Source organism: Perissodus microlepis, chromosome 3 (assembly GCF_051167445.1).
Source record: "Perissodus microlepis isolate ML-2025 ecotype Zambia chromosome 3, ASM5116744v1, whole genome shotgun sequence".
NCBI classification, from domain to species: Eukaryota; Metazoa; Chordata; class Actinopteri; order Cichliformes; family Cichlidae; genus Perissodus; species Perissodus microlepis.
The window spans coordinates 26,604,560-26,626,744 of record NC_140463.1 but is presented as its reverse complement, the minus strand read 5'-3'; the positions used below and the strand labels follow the sequence as shown (position 1 = coordinate 26,626,744).

General features: G+C 40.5%; 3 protein-coding genes across 5 annotated transcripts; all 3 read left to right on the top strand.

Annotated features, from left to right (window-relative positions):
- The first annotated feature begins 1,161 nt into the window (after positions 1 to 1,161).
- On the top strand, positions 1,162 to 7,486 carry LOC146390768 (E3 ubiquitin-protein ligase TRIM39). Of its 2 annotated transcripts, XM_084923751.1 has the most exons (7): positions 1,162 to 1,286; positions 2,295 to 3,238; positions 5,318 to 5,413; positions 5,501 to 5,731; positions 6,280 to 6,427; positions 6,552 to 6,578; positions 6,667 to 7,486. In XM_084923751.1, the coding sequence occupies exons 1-7, from the start codon at positions 1,247 to 1,249 to the stop codon at positions 7,218 to 7,220; spliced, it is 2,040 nt and encodes a 679-aa protein (XP_084779877.1). In that variant the 5' UTR covers positions 1,162 to 1,246; the 3' UTR covers positions 7,221 to 7,486. The 2 variants fall into 2 exon arrangements, with proteins under 2 accessions (XP_084779877.1, XP_084779876.1); XM_084923750.1 differs by lacking the exon at positions 1,162 to 1,286 and having other exon boundaries at positions 1,437 to 3,238; positions 6,667 to 7,485.
- Positions 7,487 to 7,921: 435 nt separating this feature from the next.
- Positions 7,922 to 14,228, top strand: LOC146390767 (E3 ubiquitin-protein ligase TRIM39-like). The gene is made up of 7 exons (XM_084923755.1): positions 7,922 to 10,289; positions 10,598 to 11,181; positions 11,291 to 11,386; positions 11,496 to 11,729; positions 11,935 to 12,082; positions 13,578 to 13,604; positions 13,708 to 14,228. The coding sequence occupies exons 2-7, from the start codon at positions 10,603 to 10,605 to the stop codon at positions 14,226 to 14,228; spliced, it is 1,605 nt and encodes a 534-aa protein (XP_084779881.1). The 5' UTR covers positions 7,922 to 10,289; positions 10,598 to 10,602.
- Positions 14,229 to 15,226: 998 nt separating this feature from the next.
- On the top strand, positions 15,227 to 22,141 carry LOC146390766 (E3 ubiquitin-protein ligase TRIM47-like). Of its 2 annotated transcripts, XM_084923757.1 has the most exons (4): positions 15,227 to 15,313; positions 19,907 to 20,514; positions 21,052 to 21,279; positions 21,378 to 22,103. In XM_084923757.1, exons 2-4 carry the CDS (start codon positions 19,999 to 20,001, stop codon positions 21,399 to 21,401), a joined length of 768 nt encoding a protein of 255 aa, XP_084779883.1. In that variant the 5' UTR covers positions 15,227 to 15,313; positions 19,907 to 19,998; the 3' UTR covers positions 21,402 to 22,103. The 2 variants fall into 2 exon arrangements, with proteins under 2 accessions (XP_084779883.1, XP_084779882.1); XM_084923756.1 differs by having other exon boundaries at positions 21,052 to 22,141.
- The last annotated feature ends 44 nt before the right edge of the window (positions 22,142 to 22,185 follow it).

Here is a 22,185-nt window from a genome sequence, read left to right as displayed (position 1 = left end):
CACATTGTTTACTTTTTCTTCGAGGGTTTATGTAGACAAAACATTAAAAAAAAAATTGTCAGGAGATTGAATTACACTGAACTTACTTTTGTTATAAATCAACAAAAGCAACCTTGAAATGTGAGCTCTGTCTTTGGGGTTGGTTAAATAGGCCTCTGTCTAAGGCATCCTCTGGATCCCTTTAGCTTAGCATAGCTAAAAAAAAAAAAAAAAATCAGTGATCTATATCATATATAATCTCCACAAAATATAGAACTATTTTAGTGTCAGCTGTCTGTTTTACTACACTTGTAATGTTAAACTTTAGCAATGCCAGCAAAGAGAGAGAAGAAAGTGTTTTTAGTCATAGACAGCATGAAGGGGATAGACTGTAGTAGCTACTGTCGTGTCATCCACTGGTTTCTGACATGTCTTTCTGAAGCCTCAACTTTGGCATTTTTACCGTCACCATCTTCAAAAGAATGGATGATATGAGGAGGGACGGGTTTGACTGTGAAACTATGCTAGTTGGCAAACTACTTACCAGTCACACGTCATTAGCCGGTGAACAGTGGCCATGGTTAAGGCTCTATTTTGAAATATACAATGATACAAAAACTATAAAGCTTTATAAATAGACTTCATTTTTGATTCAGTATGACCAGAAATCAGTGACTGAGTCCACAGACTGTTTGCAGAAAGCATGGCCTTCTATCAGGCCCAAAGTTTTTGTTTGTTTTTTTACAACCACAGCTATCGCTCTCTGGTGGCCTTCAGGTAGAATGCAGGTTTAAGACACTTCCACGTTGACTTATTCTTTTTTAAAACCTGGATATTACATCCATGTTTTTATATTGTCTGTGCTTCTAATCTTCATGCTAAGCTAACAGCTGCTCAGTACTTTTTTCCTATATTGATAATTTGCAAGGCTAATATTTTTTTGTGTTTTAAATTTTGCCAATTTGAAAATCCTACAATTATTAACACAAAAAAAATAAATCCTCAATATATAAACTTTCTCAGATTTTAGTGTCACTTCTGCTATTTTAATTTCTTTGTCAAACTCCTGAATTTGACCCTAGCTAATGTGCTGTATTCTCTGAAGACTTAAAGCTATTCCTCCTGGAGCTTTGAGGGTCATGGCCAGAGAATATTTGTATCTAGGTTAAAAGGAGACTGAGGGAGCGGGGTATATTTTGGGTCTGAGTTGAGTGTGTGTTTGTGTGGGGGGGCGGCTGTAAGGGGCAGCGGTTACAGCCTGTCTCATATGTCAGTGCACTGTGGAGTCTCCAGGCAGCTGCTCTCTGGTGAGTTTCCCAGATCTCTGCTTTTTGTCTCTCCCTTCACCTCCTGTGTTTTTAATTTCCACAGGGTATCATCTGCTTCTCTGTACACAGACATAACTCTTAGGGGAGTATTGTTGTTGGATTTTTTTTTCTAATAACATTTTTATTCTAAAGAGCGCTGACCTGTGGTAAGGACTTTCTTTCCATTGCAGGCAGGGAATTATAGCTTAAAATAGTTCAAGAGAAGACTTCAATCGTAGAGTTATAAGTTTGTATATTTTTAGGTATTAGGTGTTCATTTGTCAAGATAAGAAAGATTAAGACAGGTCATGCGGTACGCTAGTATTTTTGGAAAAATCTTAATCTGGTCTGTCACGAACACCTAGGCCTGAAGCTGCCTGTCTTATAGGTCAAACCTGCTTACTTGCAGCTTCACAGATACATTTGTGTCGCAGTGTACCAGCGTACAGGAGAGACATAATAATATTTAGCTTGTGATATGGAGTTTGCTTTTAAAAAGAAAAGATTAGGAGTAAAAATTCATGTGATAATTCTATTAATTGTCGTCCTCTGATAAACTTATTATAGTTATAGTTGTATTTGTCTATATATTTCTTGGGTCAGAAATTAAAAGCAGTGTGACTATTACAATATGTGGCCACAAGAGGGCAGTAACAATATTTAAATATTTTAAAAATATTTTAATATAAATAATGATTATGAAAGACGTTGACTATGTTTTGTATTTAAATATTAACATATGCATGTAAGCTCTTAAAATGAGTCGGGACTAATCGGGACTCATTTGTCATTATTCTAAATGTTTACCTAAAACATTATGACCTGTAATTTCAAAGCATGTAATGATAAATGAGTCCCGCCATGCTTTGCTTTGTAGATCTGCTTGTAGACGACATCATTAAGGTCATGCCATCTAATCCTAGCGACCTCGATATCACAGCAGGTTTGATGACCCATTCAAAGGCTGGTTGCTTGCACTGAAAATGACCCTGCCTCTCCGCCGTGCAGGAATGGCCACTACTGGGAACCTTTCAGAAGAGCAGGTGCACTGCTCCATCTGTCTGGACGTCTTCACCAACCCCGTGTCCATCCCCTGCGGACACAACTTCTGCCAGAGTTGCATCCTGGGATACTGGAAAAGCAGTCCTTTGTATCAGTGTCCCATGTGCAAGAAGTCCTTCTACAAAAGGCCCGATATTAGTGTCAACACTGTCTTGAGGGAAATCGCAGAGCAGTTCAAGGAGATTAGGATTAAAAGCATGGAAGGGAAGGGAAGCAAGGAAGAGGGAGAAGGGAAAGAAAGGAAGTGGACAATAGAAAGGAGGAAAAGGGAGGATGAGGAGAGGCTTTTGGAGAAAGACCAGAAAGAGCAGCTTTTGGAGGAGCTGAAGCTGAAACAAGAGGAGAAGAGAAAGAAAGAGGGAGTGAAGGAGAAACAAGGAGAGAAGAGGCCACAGCAAGAAGACTTACCACCTTTAATCCCTCCAATTTCACCTCCGAAGACCTCTCCTCCACTGGCACACCAAGCCACAGCACAAGAGCCACCGCCTCCACTTCCCCAAACATCACCCCCACCCTCACCTCAAATCTCTGCTTCTCAACTTCCTCAGACCTTACCATCTCCTTCTTTCTCTTCGCTCACATCTCAATCTTGGGAGGAAGTCCTGTGCGACGTTTGCCTTGGGGAAGGTAGGCCGAAGGCGGTCAAATCCTGCCTGGTGTGTCTGACTTCATACTGCGAGGAGCATCTGAAATGTCACTCAGCCCGCTTCACTAAGCACAAGCTGATGGAGCCCGTTGCCAACATGGAGGACAGGATGTGTCCGAAGCACGAGAGGCTCCTGGAGCTGTTCTGTAAGAAGGATCAGATGTGCGTGTGCGTCCTCTGCACCGAGACGGACCACAGGGCTCACTACACAGTCCCTGTGGAGAGAGAATGGACAGAGAAAAAGGTGAGGCAGATGCGCTGCCATCCAAATATAGGACAGGGACCAAATGTTTATCTGTGCTAGAAAAGATTTCAAGATATTTGCGGGTCAATTCTTGCCGGTTCATCAACTGCCTCCCCCCAGACCAGCTCAGACTTAGCTAAAGGAACTCAAGTGGAAAGATTCATGTCTTACTACCGCTGTTCTCTTTTTTGTTGGAGGGATAGTTTCAAATTCCATTATCTAAAAAACCACTTGACCTAGGTCCTTCAAAATGTTTAGAGTAAAAAATTGGTATCACTGTTCTATAAATATGGACTCTTGCGAGTGCAGCCAGAGTTAACATAAAATGATGGATGCTTGAAGTCACGATCGCTGACAGCAGATCTGGAGAACAGCAGAAAGCACAGTTATACAGATAGGAGACTGATATTTAGTTTACACCTTGTCATGTACGATTTACGTAGTATTCTTTAACATAGTTTAAATCAGGTGATTGGTGCCAAAGATAAAACAGATAAACTCTCATACTTACACACGGAGGACTAAATGGAAAAGCTTCAGACTTTTGTTAAACACACTTCTGCTTGAAGTGTTTGTTTGCAGGCTCAAAATGTATTACTGTTCCTTGTACATGGTTAAAGACTAGGATGGGACAGAGCCTTTCAATCTGTGGCTCCACAACACTCCAGTTTCATTCGCCAGACTCTGTGGACTCCTTCAAAAGGATTCTTTAGTTATTAATATGGATAAATATGACCTTTTTTGGAGATGCATACTACTGTATGCGCTGGAAGCAGAGCAAGATATTTTCATTGAATTATTTATGCACCCTCATTTCTCAGCAAGAAGTTCTCTTTTCTTTTCTTTCTTTGTTTTTTTTTGTCTTATCAAGAAAAAAGGATCAGCTCAGATGGCACCCAGTACACACCCTCTCTGCTATTTATAGTCAGCTAATTGTTTATCTTTAGTTAATGTCATAAGTTCACAGATTCCCACATTCAAAATGGTGAAAGATATTCAAATGATGGTTATGATGCACATTTTTCATTGTTAATTGTTAATCGTATCGTTAGTAATGCACTGTAGATAGATAAACCACATAAAAAAAATATTATGTAGAGTGCTTAACAGATTTATAAGATCAGCTGTGACAGAAATGACAAATATTTTCGAAATTTGTCAAAAATGTTTGCATACAGACATTTCTGGACTTCACTGGGAAGTCAGAAATTAATTAAGTGTCACATTTAACCCCGGAAAGTTGATTCTGTTCATTTAGACGTTTCATTTCAGTGGGAGAAGCTTTTTGTCACTCAGGCCCAGACAAAATTTTAAGATTTATGGCTAAATTTAGTATTAGAAATATCATTTAGATCAGGGGTAGGCAACTCCAGGCCTCAAGGGCTGGTGTCCTGCAGGTTTTAGTATCACCCTGGGTCAACACACCTGAATCACATGATTAGTTCATTACCAGGCTTCTGGAGAACTTCAAGGCATGTTGAGGAGGTAATTTAACCATTTAAATCAGCTGTGTTGGATAAAGGACATATCTAAAACCTGCAGGACACCGGGCCTCGAAGCCTGGAGCTGCATACCTCTGATTTAGATTTAAATAGAACTTGCACATATTGGTGGATTAACCATTACAAAAATATAAAAAAATCTTTTCATAATTACAAGTACTGTTAATTTAGGGCAGCTGCGGCATAAACCTTATATTGGGTGGTGGTCTAATACATTTATTAAGCACTAAATGACCCCTTGGCACCACCAAGCTTTGACCTATTGTGCCCTTAACATGTCACAAAGGTTTGGTGATACAACAGGTTCTGTTGTTTGTTACTCTATGAGTTGAATTTTTGTTTTTTTGTTTACTTTTACTAAACTAATGATTCAACCTAAACCTTCCAGGATTTTAAGGAAACATTAACACGAACGACTATGCTGCACAGACCTCGCCTTGCACAGCAGGCTGGTCCACAGTGTCTTTATGATGTTATCTTCTCTGTTGCCTGATTACAACTAAAGACTAATAATCTTTTCACATCATCAAGTTTATAATTACCACAAGTCATGCCTGTGTGATCTGATACTGTGCAGGCACAGCTTAAGAGGACAGGAATAGACGTTCAGCAGATGATCCAGGACAGAGTGAAAAAGGTGGAGGAGATGAAACACTCTGTGGAGCTCAATAAAGTGAGTTTTTACCTTTTTGTGGCCACGTCACAATCTACACTCACATGGTTGTTCAACATACATGTGCTTTTTGCTTTGTACTTTCAGGCCAGTGCTCAAAGAGAGATTGAGGAAAGCATGCAGGTCTTCTCGGAGCTGGTGCGCTCCATCCAGAAAACTCAGGCCGAGCTGGTTTTGGTCATCGAGGAGAAGCAGAGGCAGACGGAGAGGTGGACTCAAGGTCTCATTGCTGAACTGGAACAGGAAATCACTGAGCTAAAGAGGAGGAACACAGAGTTGGAAACCGTTGCTCGGACTGATCACATTCATTTCTTAAAGGTGAGAGAGGCTTTGTTTCAGTGCTCAGTGTCGGGGAGCCAAATTTAAGTTGTGGTACTTGATATTTTACTGTGCAAAGTGTACAAGTTCATGGATATTTTTCTAATTTTTCCTTATTTTTTTCTTCATTTCAAAGGATTTTTATGGTAAAATGACACTTCCAGCATTTTGTTAACCCTCTGTTTTGCAGTGAAACCAGGTGCCTTTTACAGTATTCACTAATAGCTAAATTAAATGACAACAGCGCCCTCTTTCTGCTCTGCACTGTATTGCATTCCAAAACCTGCAATCCAATCAAAGAGTAGCTTTGCAAGTTTGTTTTGGCAGTGTTTCATAAATAATGCCCATTCTGATGCAACCCTGAGCATTTGAGTCTCTTAATTTGGAAATAATTCTACAACCATATTTGTTTCTTAGTTCAGAAGCCTTAAAATCTATGTGATCTGTGGTTATTTGAAAAGAACCATGACTGTAATTATGGTCATCTTATTTTAGTCAATAACTTGTTTCTAAGTTGTTTCCCCCCCTTGGGCTGCATCTTTCTGCAGAGCTTCCCAGCCCTCAGCACTCCACCATCTGTTAAAGACTGGTCTGAGACCAGTGTTCCCACTGACACAAGTGTTGGCATGATCAGAAAATCAGTGTCCAAACTAGAGGCGACGTTGACTGAAATGATTGACAAACTGTCTGACAGTGGTAGGAGTTCCATAAATATTCAAAAATACCTTTGTTACTGTGTGACTATTCATTTTATTTTTTAAAAAAAGTAAAGATGTATAAGAAACATATCTTAAGAGAATGTTGTATTTTGTTTTTACAGAGATCAAAAAAGTTCTGAAATATACAGGTAATGCTTTTTTTACTTATTTTTATTTCTTGTGTTTTCATCATTAAACTCTCCAACAAAATATATCCTCTGTCTCGTTCTTCTGCAGTGGATGTCACTCTTGACCCTGACACAGCCAACCCGTGGTTGCAGCTCTCTCAGGATAGACATCAGGTGAGACACCTGGGCGCCTGGCAGGACCTCCCGGACCACCCTGATCGCTTCGACACGGTGGTTATAGTATTGGCCCATGAGGGCTTCACTTCTGGCAGACACTACTGGGAGGTCCAGGTGGGGGAAAAGGATGACTGGTACCTTGGTGTGGCGAGGTCATCTGTTAACAGAAAGGGCAGGATCTCTGTAAGCACCACCCAAGGCTATTGGGCTCTGGCCATGAAGAAAGGCCAGGGATACAGAGCGTCAACATCCCCACCGTCACTGCTCTCCCTCGACCCTAAGCCCAAGAGAGTGGGCGTGTATGTGGACTACGAAGAAGGCCAAGTGTCGTTTTACGATGTGAGAGCACGGACCCATATTTACACCTTTGAGGATACCTTCACTGAAAAAATTCTTCCATTTTTCTACCTGTACTGCTGTGACAAAGCCTCTGACACCATCGTCATCTGTCCCGTGAATGAGAAACATCTGATCAAGCAAAGCTAAGGACATAAAAACAAAAGTTGTTGTAGCTATACCCGATTTAATTACATGTGAACTGTAGCTAAATATGTTAATTATACATCTTGTGAATTTGTAGCCAACATGCTTGTAAAACACAAACCTCAAATGACATTCTGGTAAAAAGAAACAGTGTTGACATTATTGCAGAAGGTCTCATAAGAAGATTTGTATTTCAAGATTGTTTGCATATTAAATACATTGTGATTTGATTAGCATTAAAAAACTGGGTGTGCAGGAAGACAAATCATAACAATAGAGTAATTTTATTTTGTGAGTAAGTGCAATTATTTTCTTGCTGAACATTTAATGGAAAACTAGTTACTACATTAATGTAAGCATGATAGAAACAGATCTTGATCTATAAAGTTCAGTTAGCTGTTTCTCTAAAGATTGCAGCAAAATGTTTAGAAGTCCCAAAATCTACTGACGGGAGGTCTTTTGCTCAACAGTATATTACACCTCAGAAGTTTTATGTATGTTTCTGGGTTTACTTTAGCAGGACTGGAAGCATTGGTAAATGGTCTGTATTTGTATAGCGCTTTACTTAGTCCCCAGGACCCCAAAGCGCTTTACACATTCATTCATTCACACACTGGTGATGGCAAGCTACATTGTAGCCACAGCCGCCCTGGGGCGCACTGACGGAGGCGAGGCTGCCGGACACTGGCGCCACCGGGCCCTCTGACCACCACCAGCATTGTCTAAAAGAAAGCAGTTTCTACCTGTTCCCAGGCCTTATGCTAAGCTTGTTTAATCTATAAAACCATACCAGGCACACAGAATGAGATAATCAGTTCAATTCAAGACAGTTTTACTTATAGTACCAAGTCACAGTTGCCTCAAGGTACTTTAATTTGCAAGGACCCTAAAATATATAGACAAACCCCAACAACCAGATGACACCCCGTGAGCAAGCACTTTGAAGACAGTGGGAAGGAATAATATTGTTTACTAAAGAACTGATAAGGAATAAAAGACTATCATGGCAGCCAAGAACATAAAAACACAGGTGTAATCTTCACACATGGGTTTTAGTATAGCCAAAAAGGACAACATTATTACAAATATTTAAAATGACAAACTATTTAAGACCCAAGTGGGTCCATAAAAGAGATCAACTTAACAAAATTCTACTCAAAAGCCACAACAAAACATAACTCAAACTGACCTGCCCAAATCTTCTTTCATTTTTAATGGCAGCTTGAATCCAAAGATGTTGCACTACTGCCATCTCCTGGGTTTTACTGTTACATCACTTCCAAATCCTTAGATCCTCTTGATGAGTACAGTATTTCTCAAAAAACAAAACAAAACAAATAAAACAGAAACAATAAACCACACACTTCCTTTTATCATGACTTAACCACTCAGCCACCTTTTCAAACTACAGTTTCTACCCTCAACATTCTCATTTGACTGACATACTTCCTGCAACTAATAAACACATGTTCAAGCGTTTCCATAGTCAACTGTTTTCCCCATCCTAAAAAGAACCTGCCCAAATGAAAACTACCTCCAGTTACATAGCAAACAAATAAAAACCATTGTATACACCAAAGGTGAAAACCACAGTGATAACAGCTAACCATTATGCAAGGAGAACCCCATTCTCCCCTGCATGGTCACAATAGATGGTTCAGTCCATTTTATTAGTTTCTGCATTTAAACCAGCTCCACCACCCTCAGCTGCCTCTTTCACCAAAACCAGGACTGGAGCAGCAGCCAGGTAACTCAAAAAGAACAGAAAATAATTAATATAGCATATACCCATTTTACTATAACAAACAATACAAAACACATTCCATGCCATCCTTTGGACTACAGCTTACTGCTGTCATGTATTACAAACAAATTCAAAATCTGGGCTATAAAACACTGCAGTCTTAAGTGATTGCCTGATATCCTGGAAAGTTGCCTCAGTCTCCTCCATCCACTGAATCTGGTTAGGACACCTAGATCCTGTTAGATCGGTGAGGTGAGATGCCCTGGCAGAGAAATGAGCCATAAATCTGTTGTAGAATGCTGACATGTCAAGAAATGATCTAAGATGTTTCCTTGTCTGTGGCAAAGTGCACGATTTAATAGTACTGAGTTTGCTTATTTTTTTTCACCTCGTTTTCTATGACAAATCCCAGGTATTCAGTTTCAGCTTAGCAGTTAGACCAGCTACTCTGAGATGCTCTAGTACCTTTCTTAGATGTTTGAGGTGCTTCTCCCAGGTGTAGCTATAAATCACGTGGGTACTTAACAATTAAGTATTCAAATATTCTTATGAGTCAATTTCATAAACTGCATACATTTGCCCTCGGATAAGCATAGAGCAGAAAAATAAGTAGCACCCATTAAATTAAGATTAGGGGTATAAATACCCATTGATATTGAATTGTTTAATAATAGTCAGCATATGATAAGTAACTGTGTAATTGTACTTTTTGCAGTTTTATGAAGTTATGATTGCACACTACCTCCAACTCTTTGATATGAAGTATGATTTGTTTGCCAAAAAACATTAAATAAATAAAGTTGAATACTTTTACAGTATTTAAAATAAAATTTGAATTGACCAAATAGCAGCCAGATGGATTCCAATCCACCACAGTCAGTCCACCAGAGTAGTATTGATCTTATACAGCTTTTGGCAAAATATGAAGTGTATTCCAGAAATGAGACATTCATTTTAAATGCATCATGTCAAAAAAAAAGAGTTTGGTTTTGTTGTAATCTGAATTCATTGCATGCTGCTATTTTGTGACTGATCTTGCAAACATGCTTTGGGAGAAATGTTTACACCAATAAATGTATTTTTTATTTTTTTTTTCCAAATATGCCCAGATGATGCTATTTTCCTGCTACAGCATTAAGTTTCGTTTCAGCCAAATGATGTAGTTTGACCACGCCTACTGAAGTGACTGGAGCTTCCCCGGTTCTTCAAGGTTCACTCATATTACTTCCCGTGTGAGAGACGAGTGGTGAATTGTTTGCAGCAGGTTTTATATCTGCATGCGAACGTGGAGTTTAGTCTGTTGGAATTACTGAGTTACTAGAAATAAGGTAAGTCAATTTAAAATGAAATTGAGCTGTTTTTCTTTTGTTTTTGCTTCTACTGTAAATGCATAACTGTAAGTATGTGATCCAAAATTAAAACAAGCAAAGAGATTGATATGATTATGACTCATTGGGTGTGTCAGGGCTCTCACTGGAAACAGCCAAAACACACACTTAGTGCCAAATCTATTTCTATCTCTCTATTTAGCTATTTTTCCCCTTTATTCAGAAACGTGTTACATTATATTTCATATGATATAAAAAGCCTGAAAGAACAGAAATGTAAAGCATATCAATGATATTTTCATCTACAGAGATCATGTCAGCTTTTGGTTTCCTCGCTTCGTTGCCAGAGGATCATTTCGTCTGTACGATCTGCCTGAACGTCTTCAGTGACCCGGTCACTACACCTTGCGGTCACAACTTTTGCAGGACCTGCCTCACTCAGCACTGGGACAGAAGTGAGTTATGCCACTGTCCAACGTGCAGTAAAAGATTCTATGTGAGGCCCGAGTTCTCCACAAACACCGTCATCGCAGAGATTTCAGGCCAAATCAAGAAGAGGAAGGTGGAGACGCTTGAAGACATGGATGCACCGGGGAAAGTGGCGTGCGACGTGTGCACTGATTTAAAGTTCAAAGCCTTGAAGTCTTGCCTGGTGTGTCAGACGTCATACTGCGAAGCCCATCTGGAGCCTCACCAGAGAGTTCCCTCTTTAATGAGACACAAGCTGATCGAGCCAGTGGAGAATCTGGAGGAGAGGATGTGCAGGAAGCACGAGAGGATAATGGAGTTTTTCTGCAGAGATGATCAGGTGTGCATCTGTCTGCTCTGCAGTGAGACAGACCACAAAGACCATGAGACGGTGCCTGTTGAAGAAGAAGGGGCTAGGCAGAGAGTAAGACAATGCTGAATTTTATTTTGTTACATTTTTGTTAAAATGAGAACGCGGAACCTTGAAAATGACTGCTTCACCCAATTTAATGGCTTAAAATTGTACATTTCAGGAAAATATTGAGTCTCAAAAAGCAAAGATCAAACTGATGATTGAGGAGAGGATGGAAAAGATAAAGGAATTTAATGAGGGCTCCGAACTGCGGAACGTGAGTATTGAGGCAAATTTCCAAATGCAAAATTTGTCACATTAAGGTTTACGGTGTTCAGTGCATACCCTGCATGTCAACCAATGGTGGGGTTTTCCTTCTCCTGCAGATAAAAGCAGACCAAGAGAGTGAGGAGAGCAATACACTATTCAGTAATCTGATAAACCAAGTAGAAGAGATGCAGGCTAAACTACGATCAAACATTCAAATCAAACTCAGAAAGTCACAAGAGAAAGACGAAGCGGTAATTCAGGAGTTGCACGACGAAATCGCAGAACTGCAGAGAAAACACTCAGAGCTGGACGAGCTTTCACAAAATGAGGACCACCTGTGGCTCTTACAGGTAAGTTGTACAGACTGTGACCTATAAGCATCTTATAATAAAATATATGTACAATATATCTCTTTTAAAGCCAGGTGCAACAAATTTCTCAGTCTTTTATCCATCGCTTTGTATCTTTTCCTCACTCACCCCTGCCCCCAATCCAAAAAAAGATCCAACTGAAAATAGCTGCTACTCACTATCATGTCCTTATGAATCATTTCAGACTTTGAAGGCTCTGAGCAATATTTCAGCCTCCAAGGATTGGTCCAAGATCAAGGTTTACTCAGACTTGTGTGTGCAGACGGCGAGGAGAGCCATGGCTCATCTTGTGCACACTTTCAAAACTGAACTGAAAACTCTCACAAAAGCAGGTAAATATCTGCAGCGTTTGTTTTATGTGTGAAGATTTCTCTAGTTTGGATACTTCTGTTTGTACACGTTAACGTAGCATATTAAAATGATGATCACTGCATTTGACTGTGATTGTCGTGGAGGCTGCTGTGCACATACAAAATTCAGTTCTTCTGCTGTGAAGCCGACAATTCAGCGTGTGCAAACACGAAACGACACCACAGCACATTTAACGTCAGTGCCATCTGCATGGAAAATATAGCTTCCGCCAGCTGAGTGAAAACTCTTCATAAGAGGGATAAATAATTTAAAGAAGGTCTTGTCTTCTAATCCACTGGCTGGTGTCTTTCTGTGTGACGCCTGCATATTCTCACTGTGCCTGTGCCGGTTATCTGTGTAGTCCAGGTTCCGCCCAGAGCATTGGGGTTAACTGGTAATTGGCTGTAGGTGTGAATGAACAATTGTATAGGTCGTGCTCCAGCCCCATTACAGCTCAGATTGACTCTAGTGAGCCTGAACTGGATAAATGGAAGGAAATGAATGGATGCATGGGATTATTCAGAAGAAATGACATGAAACTAAACAGCCAAAGCAGAAGTTCCTTTTATCGGCATTTTTTTTTTTTTAAATGGCCAGCAGAGGGCGAATCTGTCTGGTTACAAAAAGTTCACTTGACATTTATGGAAACATGACCTCTTACATGAAGAATGACCTTTGTGAAGCTTTTCCTAAAGACTTTTATAGTCTCTACATTTACATTTTATTAAATACATAAATTTTAAAGAGGTGACCTTTTTGACTGACAGGGAGTTACTCTTTAATCATCCACTGTCCCTTGACTTCTCCACCCTTCAACTGTGACAACCTCTTTCAAAACAGCAAGATGGCAATGGTCAAAACGCTCAACTCAGCAAATGTGATGACATTGCCAGATTACATTTACATAGTTATGAGTACTCCACATCTTTATGTTTGGGCAAGTGAAACAGCTATTCGCTAACTGTGGGATAAATAAAGAAGAGTTTATCTCATTTAATCCCAGTATTACCTGTGGTGCATCTGATATCCCTGTGTTGGTTTTGTTCTTGGATCATTAAAACTAATGTAGGTCCAGGTTCAATGCTCCAAGTGACCAATCACATTGCTGGGATATCACAGTAAGGTTAGGGTTACAGGGGTTACGGTTAGGGTTAGAGTCTGGTGTTTAGTGTGATGGTGTTTCTACAATGCAAAACTCTGTAGTTTTAATCCAGGAACAACACCAACACGGCGATATCTGCTCATGCTACTGCACGTAGTTGTAGTTGTTCTCCTGCGTTCACACTAGCATGTGATTGATTGTCACAAGTTACACCACCCACAGAATTGTCTGTATATTCATATTCTTGGCTGCCATTGAAGAAGAGTTTTCTTTTAATTTGTTGATGCAAATCTCACAGTACAAGTATGTGATTTGAAACACCACACGTGTTTTACACTTAAGTTTTGCCTTACTGTGATGTTTTTTCCTCTCAGAACTGACCAGGATGAGGCAATATAAAGGTGAGTTCATAGATTTATATTTAGTTTACTTTCCAAGATATAAAAGCTCAACATAACTATTAATATATATATGTAACTGACCATATGTCTTTTTTCCTTTAAGAATCAGTCGCCTTTAACCCTTCCACTGCCGGCGAGGGCCTTGTGGTGACTGAATCTGGGAAACGTCTGAAGTACTTCAGAGCAGCAAGCCCCTCGTCTGATGACTTTGGGAGGTTTGACTGTCCCATGGTGTTTGGGACGAAGGGCTTCACCTCTGGCCGACACTACTGGGAAGTCCGAGTGGGCCTGAGAAACAACTGGGATGTGGGTGTTGCCAAGGAAACTGTAAACAGATCAGGAAGGGTTTTTTTGAAAAGAGAAAATGGATTCTTTGCCATAGGAAAAAGGTTTTTGGACTATAAAGTTCACTCAGCACCCTCCACAGTTCTCTACCTTTTCCCTAGGCCAAGGTTAATAGGAGTGTACCTGGACTATGAAGAAGGCAGAGTCTCATTTTTTGACGTGAATGAGAACTTGCATATTTACTCTTTCACAGGAGAGTCTTTCACAGAGAAACTATTTCCATACTTTTATCTACTAGGTGGATCAAAGAAATCTGAGCCTTTGCTTATCAAGGATTGACTTAATTCTAATTCACTTCCTTCAACAATCAAAATGATAAATGAATAATAAGATCAAAGTTTAGAACTCAGAGTGCTGCGCAATCTGAACATCAATAAAAGGTATTCAGAAATGACCAATTTAAGGTTAATAATTAACACCGACTGTTGTTCCTGTTGCCTTTTTTTACATTGTGATAAACTATGACACAGATAAAAATACCACGCACAATTTGTTCAGAATTCCAGCTATGAACCATGCAAATGATGTTTTAAATATGCGCTTGTAGAGTGCGTGCACAGTATATAACAAACTAATTAGTATTATGTAGTGTTAGTTCCATCCTCTGTCTGTTTCATGGTTTTCATTTAAGGAAACTTGAAAGACTTGAATCAATTTTTTGTTATTACGCATCCTGTTTATTTAGCTTTACTCATATCACATTACAGCAGTTACACTTGAGTGGGGTCAAAATCTTTGACGTAGGATCTCCGGAGTACAGCACCATGTATGGTAGTCACCACAGCTGCTTCTGTAAAAACAGGAACTTTATGGTGCATTAAGTTAACCTCGTAAACTCACGTGAATGGCTAGGAGGTTTGTTTAATAGAGAAAGGTTTTGTCTTTTCTTTTTTTAGATATTTACTTTAAATGTTCTTTTTCTGCAGTTTTTTCAATGTATAGATGTAATAACAAATTCTAACCAGTCTCAGTCTTTAACATACCAAGAAACTTCAGCATAATCGTATATAAGTAAGGAGAAAAACAGTGATAAATAGCTATAACCCATTTAAAATGAAGGCAAACAACTTAAAATATAAAGATATTATCATTTGCAGTACCTTACAAATTATTAAGTAACTCTGGCAGGAAAGAAACACATTTATCTAACTCTGATATGTTTAATTATTTGGGGCTTTTTTCACCAGGGTTTGAGCTTTATTAACAGGGCCCGAGTTTATGGGTGTATGCTGTCCAGAACGGCCAGCCCCTTTCCTAGCAGTGGTGGGTGTGTCTATCTCTATGTCAGGAGAACCAAGTGAGCAGAGTGTAGCTCATTGCTGTTAGAGCCTGAGGATACACAAGCTGGCAGTTAGAAAAGAATTGTAAGTATGTTTTATGAATTATTTCTTTGCTTTCTGGTATTTTGAAGACAGCTTTTGACCATTACATGAGATTTCTGTGGAGGTACACAGCTGAGTTGAACTTGTTTACATTGTTCATAGTTCGTGTGAGCGGTGAATGAGTCATTTTCATGTTGTGCGTATTACTCTCAGGCTCAGGAGTGAAAAGCCGCAATCTAAAATAAGTTTGGGTTGAAGGCTGTGTCATTGTGACAAATGTAGCCATTAATGCTGTTACGTTCATAGAGAATACTCAGTGCTGAGTGGCTGGAGGATACGCAAAACTTCAAGATTCCTGCATGGCTCTGATGTAGTACAGATGTTTTGTGACGTACACTCAGAATTCTTTCACTCTCAGTATGAATGAGCGGGAACCTTTTTCCCCTCTAGTGCAGATATGCTCGTATGAAAGCAGGAAAATCCAGTTTTGCATGAATTTTTGAACAAACTGTTGTGGTGGCATGCCACTTCAGAACAAATATGGTATTGCACACAAGTCTGATCAACAGTTTGACTGACTCTTTGATTGCTCTTGAGCCTATAAACTCATTCATTACCTCATATGGTTACATGTGAGTAATATTCTTACTGCTCTCTTGAATTGCCTTATATACATATTTGTTTTTTTCTTTTCCACATTGCTGTTTGTTGTATCAGTGACAAAATGCTGGTACTGGTAATGTTTGTTTTTGTCTTTATATTAAAGTTATCAGACCTTGTTTCATGAACAGTGTTTCATTATAACATTTCAGATCAATTTTTGTGGGATATTTGACTGACCTCCAAACTGAAGTTGTTTATTTAATACTGTGCAAATGTTTTGTGCCAACAAACTTTTTTTAAATATATTACTTCCAAAGAGCCAGCCTTACTTCAGAGTGATTTTGAGCAATAGTTGTCTAAAGATCTTTTAGGTTTTTATTTGGACACTGGCTGCTTTTCACTCATGTTCAGTCCAGTCTTTATACCTGACTATTTTTACAGGAAGTAGTCGTTTTGTCAAGCCACTTAACAGACCTATCATTTATTCAATCAGAAACGTAACTCAAGGAATGAACCAGTCTTGTGTCTACACATAACATCTTTGTAAAGATCTCATTTTAAATCGTATCTTTGGGCACTTTGTTACTGTCGCCCTGTCACTAAACAAATCTCTTAAAAATGCCAAAGATAAAGCAATATGGTAATCACATTATTGGTGCAAAAATTTAATTTTACAACGGTCAAAACTTGGCATATTTTGGCATGGTGTGCAAAAAAACTATCTCCAGCAGATGAACAGTATCTAGAACTCCTTTAGAAATAGGAAAAGAAATCCAGAAAATACCTGACGCAGGACCTGAGAGAAGCATCTGGCCCTTTAGTTGATACATGTCTTGTTCACTGAAGTCTCAACAGAAATGATCTCATTGGAAGGGCGGCTGTGAAGAAGGCTGAGGTATACCAAATTAAGTGAGATCTGACAACAGAAAATCAGGTCTGATGGAGCGATGAATCCAAAACTTTCGGTTCAAATCATTGTCAGTTTTCAGGGAGAAGGCCGAGAGAGGTACAACAGCGAGAGTCTGAAGACATCTGTAAAACAAAGTGGTGTCTCTGTCATGGTTTAGTGCTGCATTTTAGCCAGTGGTGTTGGAGATCTTGTGAACATTGATGGAATCATGGATGAAGAAAAGTACCATTTTGATCCACCCAAACACACGGCCAAAAACCTGAATAGAAAGAAAATACAATAATACACTATCGATAGCGGATAGCCCTCCCCAGAGCCCAGACAGTATTAGTGAAGCAGTAGGGTCATCTAAAGTGAGCCAAAATTCAAGAATAGCTCTGAATGTCCCTCAAAAAAGCCCGGAGAGCTACTAATGAAGACTACTTCAAGAAATTATGAAATCTTTTTGAGAATAAACTTAACCTGGGTGTCTGTTGTGTTGTGTAGTCTGGGAGATGATTGAATAATGGGGTGGGTACAGTTTCCTCTGCGGTGGGGTCGGGTGGGCTGCCCTGGTGGTGCTGCTGCCGTGGGCCCTGGTCTGGATAGGCCTGGGCCCCCTTGCCTTGGTGGGTCCCGGAAGGTGGGGGTGCTTACTGGGGTCAGCGGGGGAGCTGGCCCCAGGGAGGGGCTGCTTGCCCCTCCCTTCCTTCCCTCCCCATCCCCAACTGCTCCACTACATGCCACCCACACATGCAGGGCCTTGGGGTGCAGGTGTGTCACCAGGGTGCAGGGGAGGCACTCCCCCTTTGTCCCTTTCTGGCCACCAGTGCCTCAATTTTATTCCATAACTTAGACATCCACATTACTCATACTCCCATAACACATACATATAGGGCCTTGGGTTTAGGCACGTTTTTTTTTAAATGCATGTAGACATTGAGGGTTCTCAGGAGGGGCCGTACTGACACCTGCTGCGCTCTGGCAGGAAGCACCATGCCCTCCCGTGTTTTAAATGCACTTTAAAACAGCACGCAGCCACACTGCATATGAGCGAGCGGAGGGAGGTATGGGGTCCTCACACACCCCAGTTCTCTGTTAGCTATCGAGGCGCAGGGGCTGGGCGGAGGTGTGGGCTGTCCGATTGGGGTCTGGGATGTGGGGCCTCCTTGCTACTGCATAGCTGGGGACAGTCTGCTTGTCTGAGTATGTTTGAGGAGTGTGATTGCATGTAATGTGTCCATTTGTGTCTCTCTTTACGTTGGTTGAGTGCTGAGTATTTGTATATGTGTGCATGAGGGTGAAACTGCACATTTGTGTCGGTGTGCGCCTGTTCATCTGTGTCTATATGTCAGGTCAGGTCTTCGACTCCACCTCTCTGGGAACATCCCAGGCCCTCCAGAGTATGGAGGCCTTTCTCCCCTCACACTCGCTGCCGGTGGCTGATGCCCTCAAGTGTTGGTGGTTTTTGGTGTCCGTGGCTCGGTCAGGCCTCTTCAGTGGGGTGGGGGGCTCTCAGGCCTCCGGGCTGTGGCTTGGTTCACTCTTGCACAGCTGGCTGCCAGCAGAGCCCGGGGGAACGTTACTGCAACCCCCTGTGGCCTCTGCTCCGTGGTTGCTAGGTGACCCCTCGTCTGGGGCTCTCCTCAGCTCTTCCCAGGAGGGTGTCACGGTTGCCCCTCCGATGGTCCTTCTTAGGCTCTTGCACTCTGGGGGCCTCTGGATGTTTGGGGCCTGGATCTCCTCCATGCCTGGTTAATGCCCTGTGGGACGGGGCTATGGCTCCACCCCCTAGCAGATCGTTACATGAAGAAACCTTTTGAATGCAAGAATGCTCATCCACACAGGTGTGCACACAGGTGTACACATGGGTGTTCACTGTTCACAGACACAAACTACCCCTTTCTTGGCTTCTACCTCAAAGCACATTGTGCGCTGTCGATCTTGCGTGCTACACAATAACATTTAATACTTAGTATCTAGTGTTATTTACACTTAGCTAGATTAATGCGATGGTGTTGCATTTATTATATTGCTCTCTTTTTCACCTTGTTTTCCCTTTTTTTCTTGGGCGTCTTTCTTGGCCTTCTGACAGTATTTCTGATGGGTAAAGAACCAAACGGAAGAGGCAAAACAAAAAAAACAAAAAAATCTTTTTGCCTTACGTGAATGCTTGCGCACGTTTCAGCAAACTGCTGCATCCAAAGAAATTAGGGATGGCTTAAGATATTTGCACTGCACTACATGTTACTTTTTATTAATGTGTTTACTAAAGTTGGGCAGCACCTGTGGAGCAGTGATGATCTCTGTTGCCTCACAGCAAGAAGGTCCAGAGTTTGACTCCAATGTGTCTGTGGGTTCAAAACCATGCGGTTAATGGGGTTAGGTTAACTGGTGATTCCAAATGGCCTATAAGTGTTTATGGTTACCTGTTTCTGTGTGTAAGCTCAGTGTGGTGTACCCTGCCTCTCACCCTATGGTAGCTGGGATAGGCTCCAGACAAAGGTATGGATAAGCTGAAGAGAATGGATGTTTGCTAAAGCCAACCAGTTTTCTGTATTGTACTAAAGTAGAGAAGCCTGTAAAAACATTCTTCTATTCATGTGATCTTAACATTAATCCTCCCAGTAAGGAAACACAAAGCAGTTCATACAAAGATGGAGTAAGTGTTATTCAAATGCCAGCTACTGTTTGATCCTGCCAAGTGATACGAAACATGAGGAAAAAAAGTGTTTGTTTGGCATCTGTTGCCATATTTAGCTATTAAATTAATTCTAATGAATAACCAAAGCAATAAAGACTGAAGCCTGGTGAACTGTGCATTTCCATATAGTCAGTGATACACCAGTCCATTGATGGGCATCGATGGCTCAAGCAATCAGTATGGTTATGTCCATCCATCCATTCTCCTTCAGTTATTGTTATCAGGGTTACAGGGCCAAAGTCAGTCACAAACAGGTATATGTATTATGGCATTTTGCACAAAAAGTGGACAGTCTTTGTAATGACAGTAGCTCTGGACAGCTTTAAACCAGAAGCTGTTTTCTGTGCAGTGTGTAATTGTGTAGTTTCCTTCTGATATGTCAAGCTTTGTGAAGAACGATGTTGAATGTGTGCTAATAAAACCTCTCTTTTCTTGTCAGACATACTGCTTCAAACAAATCATCACCTGTGCAAAAAGCACACTAAAACAGGCCGCAGGTTGCTTGTATTTGCACAGACATATAAAGACCCGATGTCAGACCCTCCTAATTGCTGCATCTGTCTGGATGAGTTCACAAGCCCTGTGTCCCTCCCCTGTGGACACGTCTTCTGCTTGGGATGCATTGGAGAATACTGGAAAATCAACGAGGCCTGCCAGTGCCCCCTTTGCAAGACTTTGTTTCCTACCAGGCCACAGCTCAAAACAGACCAGACACTACATACTGTGAAAGCACCTCAACCTTTAAAAGCTGGAGAGGTTCCCTGTGACTCCTGCTCAGCAAAACGTCCTGCAGTCAAATCCTGCCTGATGTGCATGGCTTCCTACTGCACCACTCATCTGGAAGCACATTACCAGACTGAAGAGCTTAGGCGCCATCTACTGGTCAGTGTGGTAAAAAACCTCGAGGATTCTGTGTGCAAACTGCATGGGAAGAAGTTGGAGAAGTTCTGCAGGAGTGACCGGGCATGCATTTGTGCTATGTGTGCACAGACAGAGCATTGGAGCCACAACATCATTTCTATTAGCCGGGAAGCCTTTAAGAAGAAGGTAAAGAAATTTCTGCTAAAGCTTTTTTAGAAAAAGTATTTACAAATAATTTTTGTTGGCAATAATGTAATAAGTATTCTCTAATTTCAGCTTAAAAAAAGACTAAAAAACTTGCCACTCAGTTGGATTCACACGCTATCCCATAATAATCTCAGACAATTAGTGTTAAAGCTGTTTAGTAAGTTATATTTGTTAACAAATTAAACAACAAAAGTAAGAATTAGCTTACATCTTGGCAGCCATTTCTTGCCTTAGCATTTCATTTTTTCATTCCCTTTTTGATTACTTTTGTAAATTTGGATGGGGGTCAAAAAATTGACTCTTTTTGTAATCAAAAAGTGAACTGAAGCTCTTGATGGAGTTTTGTTTTGTGTCATCCATCAAAGCAAAAGAAACTGTCATCGCGGGGTGCACAGGATTGCAACATACTACAGAAGAAGCTCAGGAGACCATACGACGACTTGATTTAACAAAACATGGTACAAGTGTGCCTGCAGTTTGTCAGCTCAGCTGTGCTAATGCAGTGTCTCCCCACAGGTTATTCTAAAACGAAGGAGGATGAAACTTCAGCAAGAGGTTCAAGATAGAGTGAGTGAAGCTGAGAAAATCAAGCTCACTGTAGATCTCAGTGGACAAAGTCCAAAAGAGGAATGGCAAACAAATAAAGAGGTTGAACAGCTGGAAGATGAAATCGTTGAGCTCCAGAGGAGAAATGCTGAGCTAGAACAGCTCTTGAAGATTGAAGATGATCTCTTATTCTTACAGGTTTGCTTCCTGGTAAACTTAACACCAACTGCAGCATTAAACACATGCACACAAAACACAACACTAATTTCAGTGTTGTGTCTCTCTTGTCTCTGCAGAGATCTCTCCATGCTGCTTTGTGATTCAAGAAACATGCTGATCATCAAATCTTTATTTATGTGTTTGTTTGTTTTTTAGCTATAAAATGATTATGTAATCTCAGCTGGGTGGGTGTGTTAGCTTTCAAGGAAAAGTAAGCTCTGATTCATGAGAAAGAGATGAGAAGTGTCACTCAATTATTTTTGCATTTAATGTAAGGATACAACCAGCTGACTTTTAGCCTACAGTGAAACACAAACTTGAACTATTTATACTTTTGAACCTCAATAATACTTTTAAAAAGGAAAAGCTAGCTAGTTCCCAGGGTTTCCAATGCCAAGCTAAGCTAAACTGTTGCTAAGCTAAACTAAGCTAAGCTGCCGGTGGCTGTGGTCATACATTTAATGTAAATGGTATTGATCTCATGTATCACTCTGCCAGAAATCCAATGTATGCACTGAATTTTATATTTTATATTTTTATATTTAAAAAATGAATCGTTTATACGGGTTTAAAGAAACTGTGAAGTTTAGAAACCTCAGGGACGTTGAACTTGGTTGTATGAATGTAACTTATTACTGGGTGGGTGATGCAATTAACTGCTATTCAGTGCCAAAAATGCTTTTGTCTTCCTTTTTGATTAACCAATAAAATGTATGTAAAATAAAACTTATGATGAGCAATAGGCAGTATTTCGACCGAAGTCCTGTGCAATAAAAAGGTCTTGTGAAATTCAATACTTGATCTGTATGAACATGCTGAGCACACACAACACGCCCTGCTGCAGGCACACAGATGATTTGTTTATGCGTTTGCATGCCAACTCGT

Excerpts from the sequence above, each read along its gene's own strand:
- LOC146390768 (XM_084923751.1), top strand. The coding sequence starts at position 1,247 with ATGTCAGTGCACTGTGGAGTCTCCAGGCAGCTGCTCTCTG. Across the intron at positions 5,732-6,279 it reads ATCACATTCATTTCTTAAAG|AGCTTCCCAGCCCTCAGCAC; the intron begins GTGAGAGAGGCT and ends ATCTTTCTGCAG. Across the intron at positions 6,428-6,551 it reads TGACAAACTGTCTGACAGTG|AGATCAAAAAAGTTCTGAAA; the intron begins GTAGGAGTTCCA and ends TTGTTTTTACAG.
- LOC146390767 (XM_084923755.1), top strand. The coding sequence starts at position 10,603 with ATGTCAGCTTTTGGTTTCCTCGCTTCGTTGCCAGAGGATCATTTCGTC. Across the intron at positions 11,730-11,934 it reads ACCACCTGTGGCTCTTACAG|ACTTTGAAGGCTCTGAGCAA; the intron begins GTAAGTTGTACA and ends GAATCATTTCAG. Across the intron at positions 12,083-13,577 it reads GAAAACTCTCACAAAAGCAG|AACTGACCAGGATGAGGCAA; the intron begins GTAAATATCTGC and ends TTTTCCTCTCAG.
- LOC146390766 (XM_084923756.1), top strand. The coding sequence starts at position 19,999 with ATGTCAGACCCTCCTAATTGCTGCATCTGTCTGGATGAGTTCACAAGC. Across the intron at positions 20,515-21,051 it reads GGGAAGCCTTTAAGAAGAAG|GTTATTCTAAAACGAAGGAG; the intron begins GTAAAGAAATTT and ends GTCTCCCCACAG.